Consider the following 14,233-nt stretch of genomic DNA (forward strand, 5'->3'; position numbering starts at 1 on the left):
AAGAGTTTACAATCTACACCAGGGCTACTCAACTTTGGAAGCCCCAGGGGCCACAGTGATACTCATAGCACATACAGAAGGCCACAACTTAAGTGTGGCTATATATACATGAAAATATATATGCAAATAGCTTATTTCACACTGAGGGGCATGAATACAAAGATGAAGGCAAGACTACACAACACACAGGCCCCATTTAAGTTAGTTCTGCTGATATTAATAAAATGCAATATTTACCTGATTTCCACCCATATGACAGCACTTTTAATGAGCAATGACAGAGCAGGAATTTAACTACTAAACCACATACCAAGAGAGGACTATTATATTGACTTATTTTTCGTAGATCCAAATCGCACCATGGGCCACAAACAAACGGGTCTCGGGCCGCATATGGCCCACGGGCCGTGTGTTGAGTAGCCCTGATCTACACAGACTATTATGTTCCCTTACAGATGAGAAACTCAGGAACAGAGAGATTGAGACATGCCCAAGGTCACCAAGGAAGTCAATGGCTGAGCTGAGGCCTGAATCCAGATTTCCTGAGTTCCTGTCCAGTTCCTTCATTTTTGCTGAATCTTCCTTCCCTTGGAAAGTGATCTGTCTTTGACTAGTTTATGGTGCGGGTTAGGCTCCACGGTCGCCTACCCTAATGCTTAGACCTGTATTTCATGCCACTTCTGGTCAGAAGCTGGTTTCATTTGTACAAAAGATCCCTGGGTGACCAGCTGAAAAGTTAGCACAGAGTAAACATGATGAGAACTGGGAGATAGTAAATGCAGATTGTAGGTTGGTTAGGATTTGAGAAAAACAACTTTTTGTAGAAATTAAGCATGTGTCTGCTGCAAAATTTCCCTTCTCTTTCAGGCTTAGCAGACTTTCAGTGCTGCCCCATATTAGGTATATAACCTTTGAATGCCCCTGAATTCACTAGCACATGACATTTTGCTGCTGCCTGAACTAATATCCAAAGGGTTCATGTTTGTGATCTATACCACAGAACAGTCATCTGAAATCAGGCATGCACCAGAGGCTGAATAGGATTTTGGCTGCTCTCATCTGGTTTCATTAGAGAGAAATTCTAGGGCTGTATAGATGATGTGGGGAAATATGTCAAAACTATTTTAGCCCATAATATCCAGGAAAGATCCCTTTTTAATTCCTGACCAGAGCTTTGAAGTGATCAGAGGAAAGATTCCCAGACAATCTGTGTTATGTTTTATAAAGAGATTAGTTCACATTGGAATTGAGGGTGTGTTAATAGATATTTTGAAACACCTGTGTGGTGTGTATGCAATTTACTTCAGTATTAAATTAATTGGAAGGAAGTTTTGGTACCTTTGGAGCTAGTGTACATAGTTGATGTCCTGGGAAAAAAAAACACCTTAGTATGGGGCTACGTCTAGACTACATCCCTTATTTCAAGAGGGATAAGGGATCTTTCGGAAAAGGCTTTATTTTTCGAAAGATTAGCGTCTAGACTGGCACTTTTCTCTGACAAAGCTCCGTGCTGAAAAAAAGTGGCAGCCATTTTTATGCTAATGAAGCACGGGAGATTTAAATCCCCGCTTCATTAGCAATTGTGATACGTCTAATTTATATCCCTTTTCTGAAAAAGGGATATAGTCTAGACATAGCCTGGATGTTTACATTCTAATAACTAAAATTACTTCTGCATTCCCACTGATTTTTTCCCCACTATTGCTGACATAAAAGGACTATGTCCCACCCCAAAACTGACATGGAGAAGGACCCCGGTACATGTAGGACAGTGGTCTCCAACCTTTTTACACCCAAGATCACTTTTTAAATGACAGACCAAGCCAAGATCTACTGCCCCGCCCCTTCCTTGAAGCCCCACCCTCTCTCTCCTCCTCCTCTCCATCACTTGCTATCCCCAATCCTTATACTGCTACTTTAAAAAAAAATTCCCACCACTCCTCGCAGCTACTCACCTGTGCTGTTGCTCAGTGAGTAGTTGCTCCTCAAATGAGGAAATCTAATGTAAATGTACTGCGCAGGCGCGCAGTTCAAAGAGGGCTCAAGAGCTACTCTTAGAGCCTCCGAGATCTACCAGTAGATTGCGATCTTCTGGTTGGTGACCACAGATGTAGGATGTAAAGCACTTTGGGGTCCTGTGGTATGAAATGCTGTATGGAACATATCCTTTTTACTGGTATATGCAGGCTCACCAACGGGGAAAAAGAGGACAGTTGCCTTGGGCACCGGCGTTTCAAAGGTGGCCCAAGCCACAGGCCCCTTCAAATCACTGGTGGAGCACCATGCCATGAGCTTTGTGCAGATCTGAGGGCTGTGGGGGAGGGACACAGTGCGCTCTGAGTGATGCTGAGGGCTGGCTGCCACTGGCTCCGCCTGAGGCCTGAGGTCCTACCCTTTTTGGGTGCGTGGAGCCTTGCCCCACCTTTCCCCACAGAAGCTGTTGGCTCCCCTTGTTTTATGACTGTCTTATTTTACATGCAAGATCAGTGAGCTCCTCTTACTCCAAAACTAAAGATTTGTGGGAGAATCTAGAAAAAGTTCACCCTAAAATTTCATTTTTAAAAAGGTTCCTTTTATAAGTAAATGCAAAGGAGCTGGAGACGTCGTCAAAGCAACAGAAAACCACTGACACCAACGAGCTGGCCTCAGCCCACAAGAGACTATGTATTGGAACAATCCTCGGCAGCTAAATGTTCAAAAAGCCTCAGTGCAGCTTCTCCACTTGTGCATGAATTTATGGGACTTACCTAACCAACAGGTGCAAAATGAGAAGTTATTTTTGTGAAAAGGTGACTCTCTGCCATCATTAGCTGTTATTAAAGGGAGATTGTCAAGCTAGGTTACAGTTTAGCTGGTAGCCTCTACATTTCAAAGCTCTCACCTCAAGCCTAGTGTTCCTTTTTTAAAAAAATGTTTAACTGCAAAGGAAGCTCTGCTTAATTTAAAGCCATAGTGGACTAATTAAATTTTATAGAACCATGTCTTCTAATGGAAAATGCAGTAATTATGACTAAGGGTGCATCTACGCTGCAGGGCTTAACTCGAAATAAACTACGCAAATTCAGCTACGTCAATTGCATATCTTATTTTGAAATAAAGCACTCTTCCTCCGACTTCCCTTATTCCTTGTACAATGAGGGTTACAGGAAGCAGAGTCAGAAGTCCTTCAGCTTGACAGTATTTTGACACTATTTCGAAATAACTGACTGCTGTGTAGACGGGGACTAAGTTATTTCAGAATAGCACTAATTATTTCGAAATAGTGTTGCAGTGTAGACGTACCCCTATTAGGCTTGACTTTGAAATTTTAAATCAAATCACTCTGTCATGACAAAAGAAGCACATCTTTGGCCTGGCTTTATGTTATGAAAGCTGTAATGCCACACTTTAGCTGTTTGGCATCATGTTTAGAGTGTCCATCCCTACAGCACTTTGGCAACATGGTCCAGATAGCGAGGGCCCTACCAAATTCATAGTCCATTTTGGTCAATTTCACAGGCAGGAGATTTAAAAAATAATAAATGTCATGATTTCAGCTATTTAAATATATAATTTCCCACTGGTAGTGGGGGGGGGGGAGGAGGGGGTATGTCACAAAGTAATTGTAGCAAGGTTGCTACACATTTCTGTACTGCTGCTGGTGGCAGTGCTGCCTTCAGAGCTGGGCAGCTGGAGACTGGTAGAACCACCACCAGCAGCAATGCTGAAGTAAGAAGGCATGGTATGATATAGCCACCCTTACTTCTGCATTGCTGCCTGCAGAGCTGGACCCCCAGTCAGCAGACACCACTATCTGGCCACTCGGCTCTGAAGGCAGCATTGTAGAAGATAGGGTGGCATGGTATGGTATTGTCACCCTTAATTTTGCACTGCTGCTGTTGGGGTGCTGCCTTCAGAGCTGGGCTCTTGGGCTACATCTAGACTACAGGCTTCATGCATAAGAAGCATTTTTTGGAAGAGATCTTCCAAAAAAACTTCTTGCGAAAGGGAGTGTCCAAACTGCAAAAGTGCATTGAAAAAGCGATGCGCTTTTTCAAAAGATACCATCCGGATTGCCTGGATGCTATCTCTCATGTAAGCAGTGATTGCTATGACAGAATGGTCACCAGGGCACCTGTGCTTTTTCCTCTTCCCTCTTCTTCCGAAAAAACACTCTCTTCCCCGTTCACACAAGCCTTTTTGTGACAGAGCTTTCACAAAAAGGCTTCTTTCTAGTAGAACGAGGATTACCAATTGCGCAAAAAGTCCTCTGTTCTTTCGATTTACTGTCAAAAGAACATGCTTTCAGTGTGGATATAACTCAAGTTTTGTCAGAAAATCAGCCATTTTTCCAACAAAACTGTAGTCTAGACATAGCCGTGGTGTGCAGCCGCCGCTCTCTGGCCATCTAGCTCTGAAGGCAGCACAGAAGCAAGGGTAGCAATACTTCAACCTCCCCTAAAATAGCTTTGTGACGCCCCCCCCCCTCCCCGCAATTTCCTTTTTGGGTCAGGATCCTCAATTTTCAGAAATGCCAGTCTCCCCCATGAAATCTGTATAGTAGGGTAAAACCCCACAAAAGACCATATTTTGCAGTATGTGACACGTTTCTCATGGCTGTGAATTTGTAGGACCCCACATACAGCCCATGGTTGCACTAGCCTAGTGCCATGATAGAGAGATGGCAATCCTGTGACTCTTTGGCACCATGGATTTATCATTCATTGATACAAGGAGATTATTGTGTTCAGTGCTGTGGGGCTGCCATTTGGAATTCAATTTGTGACTGCACCAAAATGGCTGCTCCTTATATCTTAATGGATCTGAGCCCTAGCTGCAGTACTGAACATGCGTTCAGTTACCACCCTGCAAAGAAAAATGCTCAAGATTATTCATAATGAATTCAATATGACTTGAACTTCAACACATGTGAGCCTTAGCAGGTGTGAGGCCAGGGGGCAGGAGGAAGCTCACTGCTTTTGTTTTTGACTCTCCGTGGCTGCTCTGTGCTTCTTTTCGTCATGCCAATTGATAAACTGTGAGTTCCTGCCACCAAACCACACCACGGTTGTTGCAGTTACATTTCTTTATGTCTGGGGAACTCCTATGCCTAGATCTCTCCTTAACTGCTTAAAAGCAGCAGATATGTGGGTGGAGAAAAATCCACTACCCATGAAGGAAGACCTCATTTGGTTGCTCCTGAGCAACCCTTTGGTTCTGCAGGTACAGGCAGTCCCCGGGTTACATGGATCCGACTTACATCAGATCCCTACTTGCAAACGGGGTGAGGCAACCCCGCACTAGCTGCTTCCCCCCAGCAGACCACGGAGATGCGAAGCTAGCGCCTCCCCCAGCAGACCAGGGAGACGTGGAGCAGCTTTTCTCAGCAGACACCTCTGCTTGAGAATAAAGGACTGAGGGAAGTGAGGTGTGGGAGAATAAAACTGAGCTCTGGAGAAATGTTTGGCTAGAGTTTCCCCTACAATAAGTACCAGTTCCGACTTACATACAAATTCAACTTAAGAACAAACCTACAGTCCTTATCTTGTACGTAACCCGGGGACTGCCTGTATTAACTGTTCATGCTTTAAGGATCATTATGCTCCCAGAGATGTCTGCCCTTTCCTTCTACTGACCTGTCATGCAAGTCTATAGTTGTCTGTTGTTCTTCTGTACTAAACAATGAATCCACAGATATAAAACTTTATTTTAACAAATTTGAGCAATGGTTGCGAAAATACGTCCAAGTGGCATGGCATGACAAAGGGGAAAGTAGAGTTTAAAAAGGAATTACCCCGGTGAGGAACTTAATAATAATAATTGGTGATTTATGGGCCATAAAATGTGAGAGGTTAGGACATAAATAAAATGAATCCAGGATTAAAACAGGGGTGGGGAACCTAAGGCCTGAGGGCTAGATCTGGCCCCCAAGGCTCAGGGCTCCCCCCTCAAGCCTTGCAAAGCCTACTAGTGTGGGATCCCTAGGCTCTGGTGTGTGAGGGGAATGTGGAGAGTGTCTTTCTCCTTTTCAGTTAGGGGCCATTTCAGGGAGGGTTTTTTTACAAGTATGCGGCCCCTGACTGATTTTTCTGTGGGTCAGCAGCCCCCGGCAAATAAGGACATTCTAGTTAAATTCGTGGCTCTGGAAAGTGAGGGAATGATTTTTCACGCAGACCTACTACTGCACCTCAGTCATTCTCTGCAACACTTCCATTCTAGGTGTTGGTTTTTCCTGATAGCTAGCTGCCAATCAAAGAAAATTTCTGTCTGCGTTTGTGATCAAAATATCCACTAAGAGGGCTAGGTTGAAAATACAAAACTTACTGGGTTTTCCACAAGTGACCATTAGCACAATTTGAAAGGCTAGTGTATGAAACTACTAGACTATCAAGTCCCTCAATATCCCAAATTAAGGTATAGTAAAGGAATATTACTATTACTCCACCAGAGTGTTATAAATATACTAGGCAGCTAGGGTTGCCAGGTGTCAGATATCGGCTCGGTATTGTCCGGAAGGCCACTTGGGACATTGGGACATTCCTCTCCTGCCACGTCTCGTGAGCGGGGTATTTAAAGGCGCAGTGCCTCTTCTTTTTTCTTTTTTTTTATTTGCTCAACCAATTCCTTTCCCACCATGTTCAGTATTTTTTGTGAAAGTATTTGGCAACCCTATAGGCAACTGCATAGCATGGTAAGATATTTCAAAGGTGTCTCCAGGAGCAAATGTAACAGTTACATTCCAGCAAACAGAACCGTACATGCTGGTATATTTTTTTTAAATGTGGAATTTATTCATGAAAAATGTTCTCTTTAAGGTCTTGTGTATTTATAGAACAATCATACATTTTGGTTTTCCATAACCTCTTTTATTCAAGCCCTCGAAATCCATTGTGTAAACATTAATGATGTAAGCCTAGTGTGGTAGCTATTACAATCCCTGTTTCACAGATACAGAAACTAAGACATGGATCAGTTAGTCTCACAGAAAGCGTGTGCCAGGAATGGGAATGGAACCCAGATATTCTAATTTCCAGGCCTGTGATTTAAATACAAGATGATCCTCCCTCAGTCTAGAATATAAATATCATATTTCAGTGATGGAAAAGTTTAAGATAGTAGTGGAACCCCAAAACCACTAAACCTCTTCGCAGGCCACAGAGTATGATGCATGCACTGGGTGGGGGGGATCAGGTCTTGTTCTCAGGGGTATGACTGGAGGTAGGAGAAGCTGGGTCCTGACCCTCTGGGGAGGAGATTCAGGGGGAGAACTGATTACTGTTTTTGGGAGGGGATCTGTAGGGCAATGTAACTTGCACGGAGGGTTGTAATCCTGCAAGTTGTAGAGCCTGTCTCCCAGTTACCCTGAAGTGGTGGCTAATATACAGGGCTGGGTCCAGCCCCCTCCTCTAGCCCACTGGGCCCCATCCCAGTATCTCATAATGCCTTTCCTGGCCGTGATGCTGCTGGATTGCCTGTCTGAGCTGGGTTATGACAGGCCAGCTAAAATGTGGATACAGCCCCTGGGAGGCCTGCTGCCCATCCCTGCTCTATGTGACTGTTTGACTAGTGATTATGAGTCTTGGAAGGCTTGGAGGTGGGGGTGCGGGGCTGCTTCCCACTGAGTAAGTCAGACTTGCAGTGTCTCAGTCACAGAACCAGTTAGACAGCTAGATAAAGGCAGGAGCCCCCAAACACCAGCTGCTGCTGAGTGGAAACAGATAGATAAACTGCAGCTTATCATTTATTAATCAGAGAGACCTAGGATGAGAGGCTGCTGAAAGATGATTAATATCTCCAATGGGAATTCTTCATAAGAGCAAAGCATTGTGTGACGTCTTTATTCTCCTGCGGGGCCAATGCAAGAAATATAAGGAATTATGAAGCCTCAATGATAGATTAAATGTTTGTGATTGAAGGACCCTGGTGATGGCATAAATGCATTGAACAGAGGCCCATTAGTTTGTGTATGTCCTCAGAACACCATAATGGGATTCCAGCCATAATGCAAATCTCCATTGATCAAATGCATAGTTTTAAAAGAATCATCCCAAGTCTTTTGTATCTCACTCTATGCTGCGGTGTTTTGTCATTATGTCCCATCTCCTGTTCCCATACAGTTCTGATCTTCACTGTTTGCATAACTTTCTTGTTATTTTTGTGTTGAATATTGCACCATGAATGTACATAGTGCACTTGAGACAATGTGAGTGCAAGGTCCCTGCCCACATGGAGCTATTTATCTGAAAGTTTTGTAAGCCATTTACATTGAAAAGGAACAGAGTGAGATTTACATTAGGTATCTTTTCTATCATTTTCTTATTATGCCATGATGCACTGAGCAGTAATATTCATGGAAATATGAAATACACACTTGTTCTAAGCCTGTTACAGGCTTCCATGTATTATAAAGCTTTTGTATCCTTGCCAATTGTTATATGGAGGAAGTCTCTCTGTGACTGTGACAAGATTCTTCACTCTTCTCCACCTTGTGTAACAGTTGCATTCAGTTTGTACTGATGAGGTGTAAAACTTTCACCAGTGATAGTACGGGTGGAGAATTTTGATTTGGTAGCACAGATTAAAACATGGACACAAGGTTCAAGCAATGGAGAATATGACCCAGTGTCTTTTCATAGAGGAAAGGTATCATGGTGAATTGTTTGTGAATGTCCTGTCTCGGTAGCTCTTCATAAGTGGCATGCAAGAAAACCCAACCAGTCCACTGACAGGGAGAACAGGCCTCGACAGATAGTCTATCTAATCCAAACTAATGAAAGTGAGAACGTTCTGATAGGAAACAGAAACCCCACAAAATTCCACCCAAATCTTGCAAGAACATCCTAATAAAACCCCATGGATCCATAAGATCCTCTGGATTCTTGCACAATCCATCTAATGTCTATGAAATTCATATCAAATGGAGAAGGACTTGTTACATTCTGAACCCTTATCCTAGGCATTGAAGAATTGGTTCTTGCAACAGATTCCCAAGTGCTTTGTCCAGCCTTGTCAGAAATGACTCAGGCAACTAAGTTTCTGCCACTCTCAAGGGGAGACTACTCTCCAGTCTGTGCTCCGGTAATAAATCCTATAAATCTCAGAGATCCTTCAGATTTCTATTAAAATAAAATGTTACAAATCCCCAGAAGCTCAGCTACTCTGGAAATGGGCATGACAAAAAGCCTAGATAGGTATGATTCCATATATTTGATTAGAAAGGAAAAGTTTGAAACTCATTTTGATATGTTGGTTTATTTTTGTACAGTGTTATGTAGATTAAACTCAAATGTGACTTTCTATCATTTCACCCCTACTACTAAGTGTGAGCTTCGATTTGTGTAGTACAGAAAATGTGTAGTATTTAAGTAAGCTATCGTATTAGGTGTAGCATTGAAAATAATTATGTCCAGGAATTATTTCTTCTGTTGGATCAATGAACATACAAAAAGCCCAGGCGCTATGCCTGCAGTTTCATCAGCTTAATGATTCTTGAATTTACTTCCACTAGAGAGTCTTCAGAACCAAATTGTCACCATTTTTGAGACCTAAAGGAAGACCTTTTTGATCAATGTTGGTATCTTCTGGGCAATTGGGGCTAGAGTCACTCAGGTATTTAAGCATCTACAGATGCAGACAAGCTCTTCGTGGGATTCACAGAAGTGACTTCTCATGGTTTTCAATGGGAGTTAGGTGTCCAATTCACTTAGGCACCTTTCAGCATTTAAGTGCCTAAATACCTTCAAGGATCTGGCCTTTGGTCTCTGAGTTGTAATCCACTAGTTTCTGTTTATTTAAGGGGAAGTTTATTGGCTAGTGTGGAGGGGTGGCTAATTTATATACCTTGTTTTGAGGAAACACTGGTTACTTTTACTGTGATACTATAGTAACAAGAGCCTAAGAAACATACAAACTGGTTGAACAGTTTTTATGAAAATAGCATTTTGATGAAGAATAAGAACCACATTTCATGACATTTAATTGTTCAACGTTCCCTTCTTTTTCCAACCAGTTCTCAATCACAATGTATATTGGTGCCCTACATAATTACCTCTGTATTTATTATTTTCGAAAGGGGAAAGCTATGTCTGTTCATCTGACAACTTCTTCAAGAAAGTGGAGTATACCAAGAATGTCAATCCCAACTGGTCTGTCAATGTGAAGACATCGGCCAACCTGAAAGCACCTCAGTCTCTGGCCAGCAGCAACAGTGCCCAAGCAAGGGAGAACAAGGATTTTGTGCGTCCCAAACTGGTGACCATCATCCGCAGTGGGGTGAAACCCCGAAAGGCAGTCCGCGTGCTCCTGAACAAGAAGACGGCACATTCGTTCGAGCAAGTTCTCACTGACATCACTGAAGCTATAAAACTGGAGACGGGAGTGGTCAAAAAGCTGTACACTCTGGATGGGAAACAGGTAGGGGATTTGCAAATTTCTTTTCCCTCCCCTCGACTCTGTTTCTCTTATATTTCAGCACTGCTGACTAAGTGAACAATTACTGAAGCCTAAAATTAACCTGAGAAAGTCATCACCATCTGTTCTTCTGGAAGTCAGACTTCTCATGCCAGTGGTTATGTTACTAAATTGTCAGTGGTATTAATATCCGGCAAAGAATGCAGCCAACCGTTTGAATGAAACAGATGTACTACCCCAGTGTCTGAGCACCAGAGAGCTGTGTATAGTCTCCAGAAAGTTTCCCTAAATATATAAATAATATGAGCAGGTTGTACAGTAGGTTTATTTTTTGTTAGGTAACCGCAGCAGCTGCTCTCAAGGACTCACTACAAGTAGTAGAGTGAATGTATAGTTTTACTACTTTGTTTTCAGATGAGCACTAGTCAGGGTAAGTGAATTGGTGAGTAAGACACTCATCTGGCAAACTCTGAAGCCAGTGTGGAAATTTACAGGACATGTGATACCTTCATGGGTAAAAGTATAAATAGTTGAGATACAGTAGGGAATTTCATGAGTCACTGTAAATGTGTCTTAGCTCTAAATGTTCATTTTATGCAAGCACATTTTTAAAAGCTCCTCTCATTGCTGTGTTGTGTCTAACAAACCATTTAATAAGGTTTTTCTATTGCTGTAGCTATGGAATGTGTGCTATACAGCTTGGTGTGCTGGGACAGAAAGATGTGTCATCTAGGACATCTCTTTGGTTAAAGTCAAAGATACCAGTGGCTCTTGCAACGGGGGGATTTTTATTTTTTCACTGTTTCTATTTTCTCACTTTTCTTATTAGGGCAGTCATGACAGTTATGGCACCTCCACTGATACTGTACTAGACACTCTCTTTTGTTGTGGGGATTGATATTATAGATATAGAATGACTAATTACATGATCCATTTTCTGCATAAGATATTAGTTTACATACTGGCTTTTGAAACCTAAACTAGAAGGTAGATAATCTACTCAAGTAGTATACATATATTAATGAAAGAAAAGGTCAATTCTTCAAGCAAAGAACGTTATATTTGTCCATAATGTATGTTAGTTCATATCTCTTTCTTGGGTGTAAAATGTAGAGTATCATAGGCTACGTCTACACTGAAAAGCTATTTTGGGATACCGGAAGTATCCCAAAATAGCCATTCCTCATCTTTTGAGCAAGCCAATTATTTCGAAATAGAATGGGCTTGCTATTCCAACATCCCTGTAAACCTCGTTCCATGAGGAGTAAGGGACGTTTTGGAATAGCTCTCTATTTCAAAATTAACTCAAAATAAGCTACACAATCATAATTGAAGGGGTTTGAAATCTGTGAGACTTGCAAACACTTACTCACAGAGTATTCCTTACGCACTTGAGCAGTACTATTGAGTTCAATGCAGTCAGGCATGTGGGGCAGTGTTTTAGGCTGGACGCTAACTTGCCTTAGTTGTCTTCAGTTCTTATTCCCACCAGGAGCTTTGAAAGTGCTTCTGGCTGCTGTGTTATGACTAACAAGTCCTGCTGCTCTTTGGAACCCCCTGTGAGAATGTATGCTGTGTAACCTGCAGCACTGGGGTTGTTGCTATACATTGGACCATTGATGTGAATAAGGGCTTGTAGGATTAGACCCTATGTCATTTTATATTTTTCTGTAGCAGATGCCAATGTCCTTACCTGTCAAAATATACCCATGCTGTTGAATTCGGTACTAAAAAGTGACCACAAATTCTTAGTGCCAGAATCGATAACTTTTCCCACAATGAGTGGTACCTTTATCCACCATTGGCTTCAATGGGACTACTGGAGAGTAAAGTTTTACTTCATGTGACTAAAAGTATCACAATCTGGCCCTCAAAATTTACTCATTCCTTGTTCTAGTAAGCTCTCAAGGAGTGACTAAGGATTTAAGGATTTCTCCAGATGTACTCTCCATTTTACTAGTTAACTGAGAAAAGATGAATTTCTCTCACACATCAGTTCCATTATTTATGAAGGGACATGTCATGATGTATTTTTGAAGAGCTAAAAAGAAAAATGAGATAATTTACAATCTTGACAATGATAATGTAATATCTAAAGCTGGAAATTACAGAATTTAATAATAGAATTGCCCGCACCCCACGGCAAATTTGGCCCAGTATGTTTTGGTTTCATTTGAATTTTTTTTTTCAGTGTTTGCATTTTGCTCTGTTAAACTGATGTTTCTCACATAATTTTTCTCCCACTGTTGCTAACAAGATCTAGATTTTTCTGCAGTGGGTGCAATCGTTAGTTGCTATGAGCCACTCACTCATAGTGCACCATCAATTCTGACTTTTCCACCAGTCATTAAAAAGAAGTCTTTGAAGGCATAGTTCTGACAAACTGCGGTTTATTTCTGAAAAAATATATGCATGCAAAATCCCAAGCTGCTCAAAGCTGAAATGTTGACAAGACTCTTGACAGACTCACCATTGAAGTGCCATCACAGCAGTGTTAATTCTACTGTTGTGAACTGATAGAATTCACAAAGGCAGTGTACAAAGGGAAATCATCCGTATTGAGTCCATAGGCTGCAATTTAATGAGCGGAAATGATTATTTGTTTTATGGATAGGCATTTCTATGGCATTCATCAGCAATCATCAGCGTGCTTTAGAAATGTAGGCATTAGTGGTGAAGGTGCAGTGGTATACAAATAATTACATGTCTAAGCACAGCAACCCTGCTGCAGATGGGATGATAGAATGTTAATCTGGAGCAGGATGCTGCGTGTGTGAATAAATATCATATCCATCGAGTTTAAGGCCAGAAGGGACCACTAGATCATCTAGTCTGACCAGGGCTGAGGCAGAAATACTGGGCACTTGGGAAAGGTGGGTGAGTTAGTTTCAGGACTTCCCAGAAGGGGCGGGGCCTTGGGAGGAAGAATTGGGCTGGGAGCTAGCCTCCCCACACCAGCCCTTCTGCGCTCCCTGGACTGCATGGCTGGGGACTCTGACAGTGCTGCTCTAGCAGCAGTGGCAGCTGGGAGCTCCAGGCTCTTTTAAATCGCTGGGTCCCTGGGCAGCTGACTCCCCCATTGGCAGCTCTGAATCAGACTACCTGTATATCACAGGCCACCAGCCAGCACCCACAGGCTAAATCCAACAATGGAAATGAGACCCAAGGAAATGTGGCCTGCAGGACTCTAGACTACTATGTGCCACAGGCAGAGAGTAGATGGGATAGAGGTGCATCAGTGTGCCAGAATATCAGTGAAACTAACTATTTTTTGTTTAAAAAATAAAATAAAATAGAGTTTTGTCATTGCCCTTTGTATCTTGCATTTTCCATGTAGGAGTATTATGATTTTTCTTGAAACTGTTAAATTGCATCTTGTGTTTGTTAAAAATAAATAAGCTTCTTAACATAGTCTAGCACACATTTCTCTTGCTCCATTCTAATGCTCCATTTAACTGTATTCACACAGTGCCTCTGCTGAGAGCACATTACCGCCTCTTGACAGAAGCCCCGTAACTCTGAAGGAAAGGAACTTCAAAGGGTCTACTGTACAAGAGCCAACACAGTGAGAATCAAAGCAATAGGAGTTTACCTCCTACCCTCTCACAGCCATATAAGAAATGGTAAAGGACAAAGAAGATAGAGTGGGATAACACACTTATAGGTAGTGGGCCAAATTCAGCTCTGTTATGTGGAAGCAACAAATTCCACCTGAGTCTGTATAACTGAGAGCAGAATTTGATGTAAGCCACAGAGTACATTACAAATTGGTTGTCCTGGAAAATTAATTATTTACTACTACTACTACTTATTTATTTATTTATTTATGTATTTACTTATTTAC

General features: G+C 42.1%; 1 protein-coding gene across 5 annotated transcripts in view; it reads left to right on the forward strand.

The window, feature by feature from the left end:
* The window catches only part of DCX (doublecortin), a 161,075-nt gene that overhangs the window by 38,935 nt on the left and 107,907 nt on the right, over positions 1–14,233 (forward strand). For all 5 annotated transcript variants that reach the window (XM_075940906.1, XM_006136202.4, XM_006136204.4 and 2 more), the window contains exon 3: positions 10,052–10,392. In XM_075940906.1, the coding sequence (XP_075797021.1) occupies positions 10,052–10,392 (341 nt within the window). The remainder of the gene's footprint in view (positions 1–10,051; positions 10,393–14,233) is intronic.

Source organism: Pelodiscus sinensis, chromosome 13 (assembly GCF_049634645.1).
Source record: "Pelodiscus sinensis isolate JC-2024 chromosome 13, ASM4963464v1, whole genome shotgun sequence".
Classification (NCBI taxonomy): Eukaryota; Metazoa; Chordata; order Testudines; family Trionychidae; genus Pelodiscus; species Pelodiscus sinensis.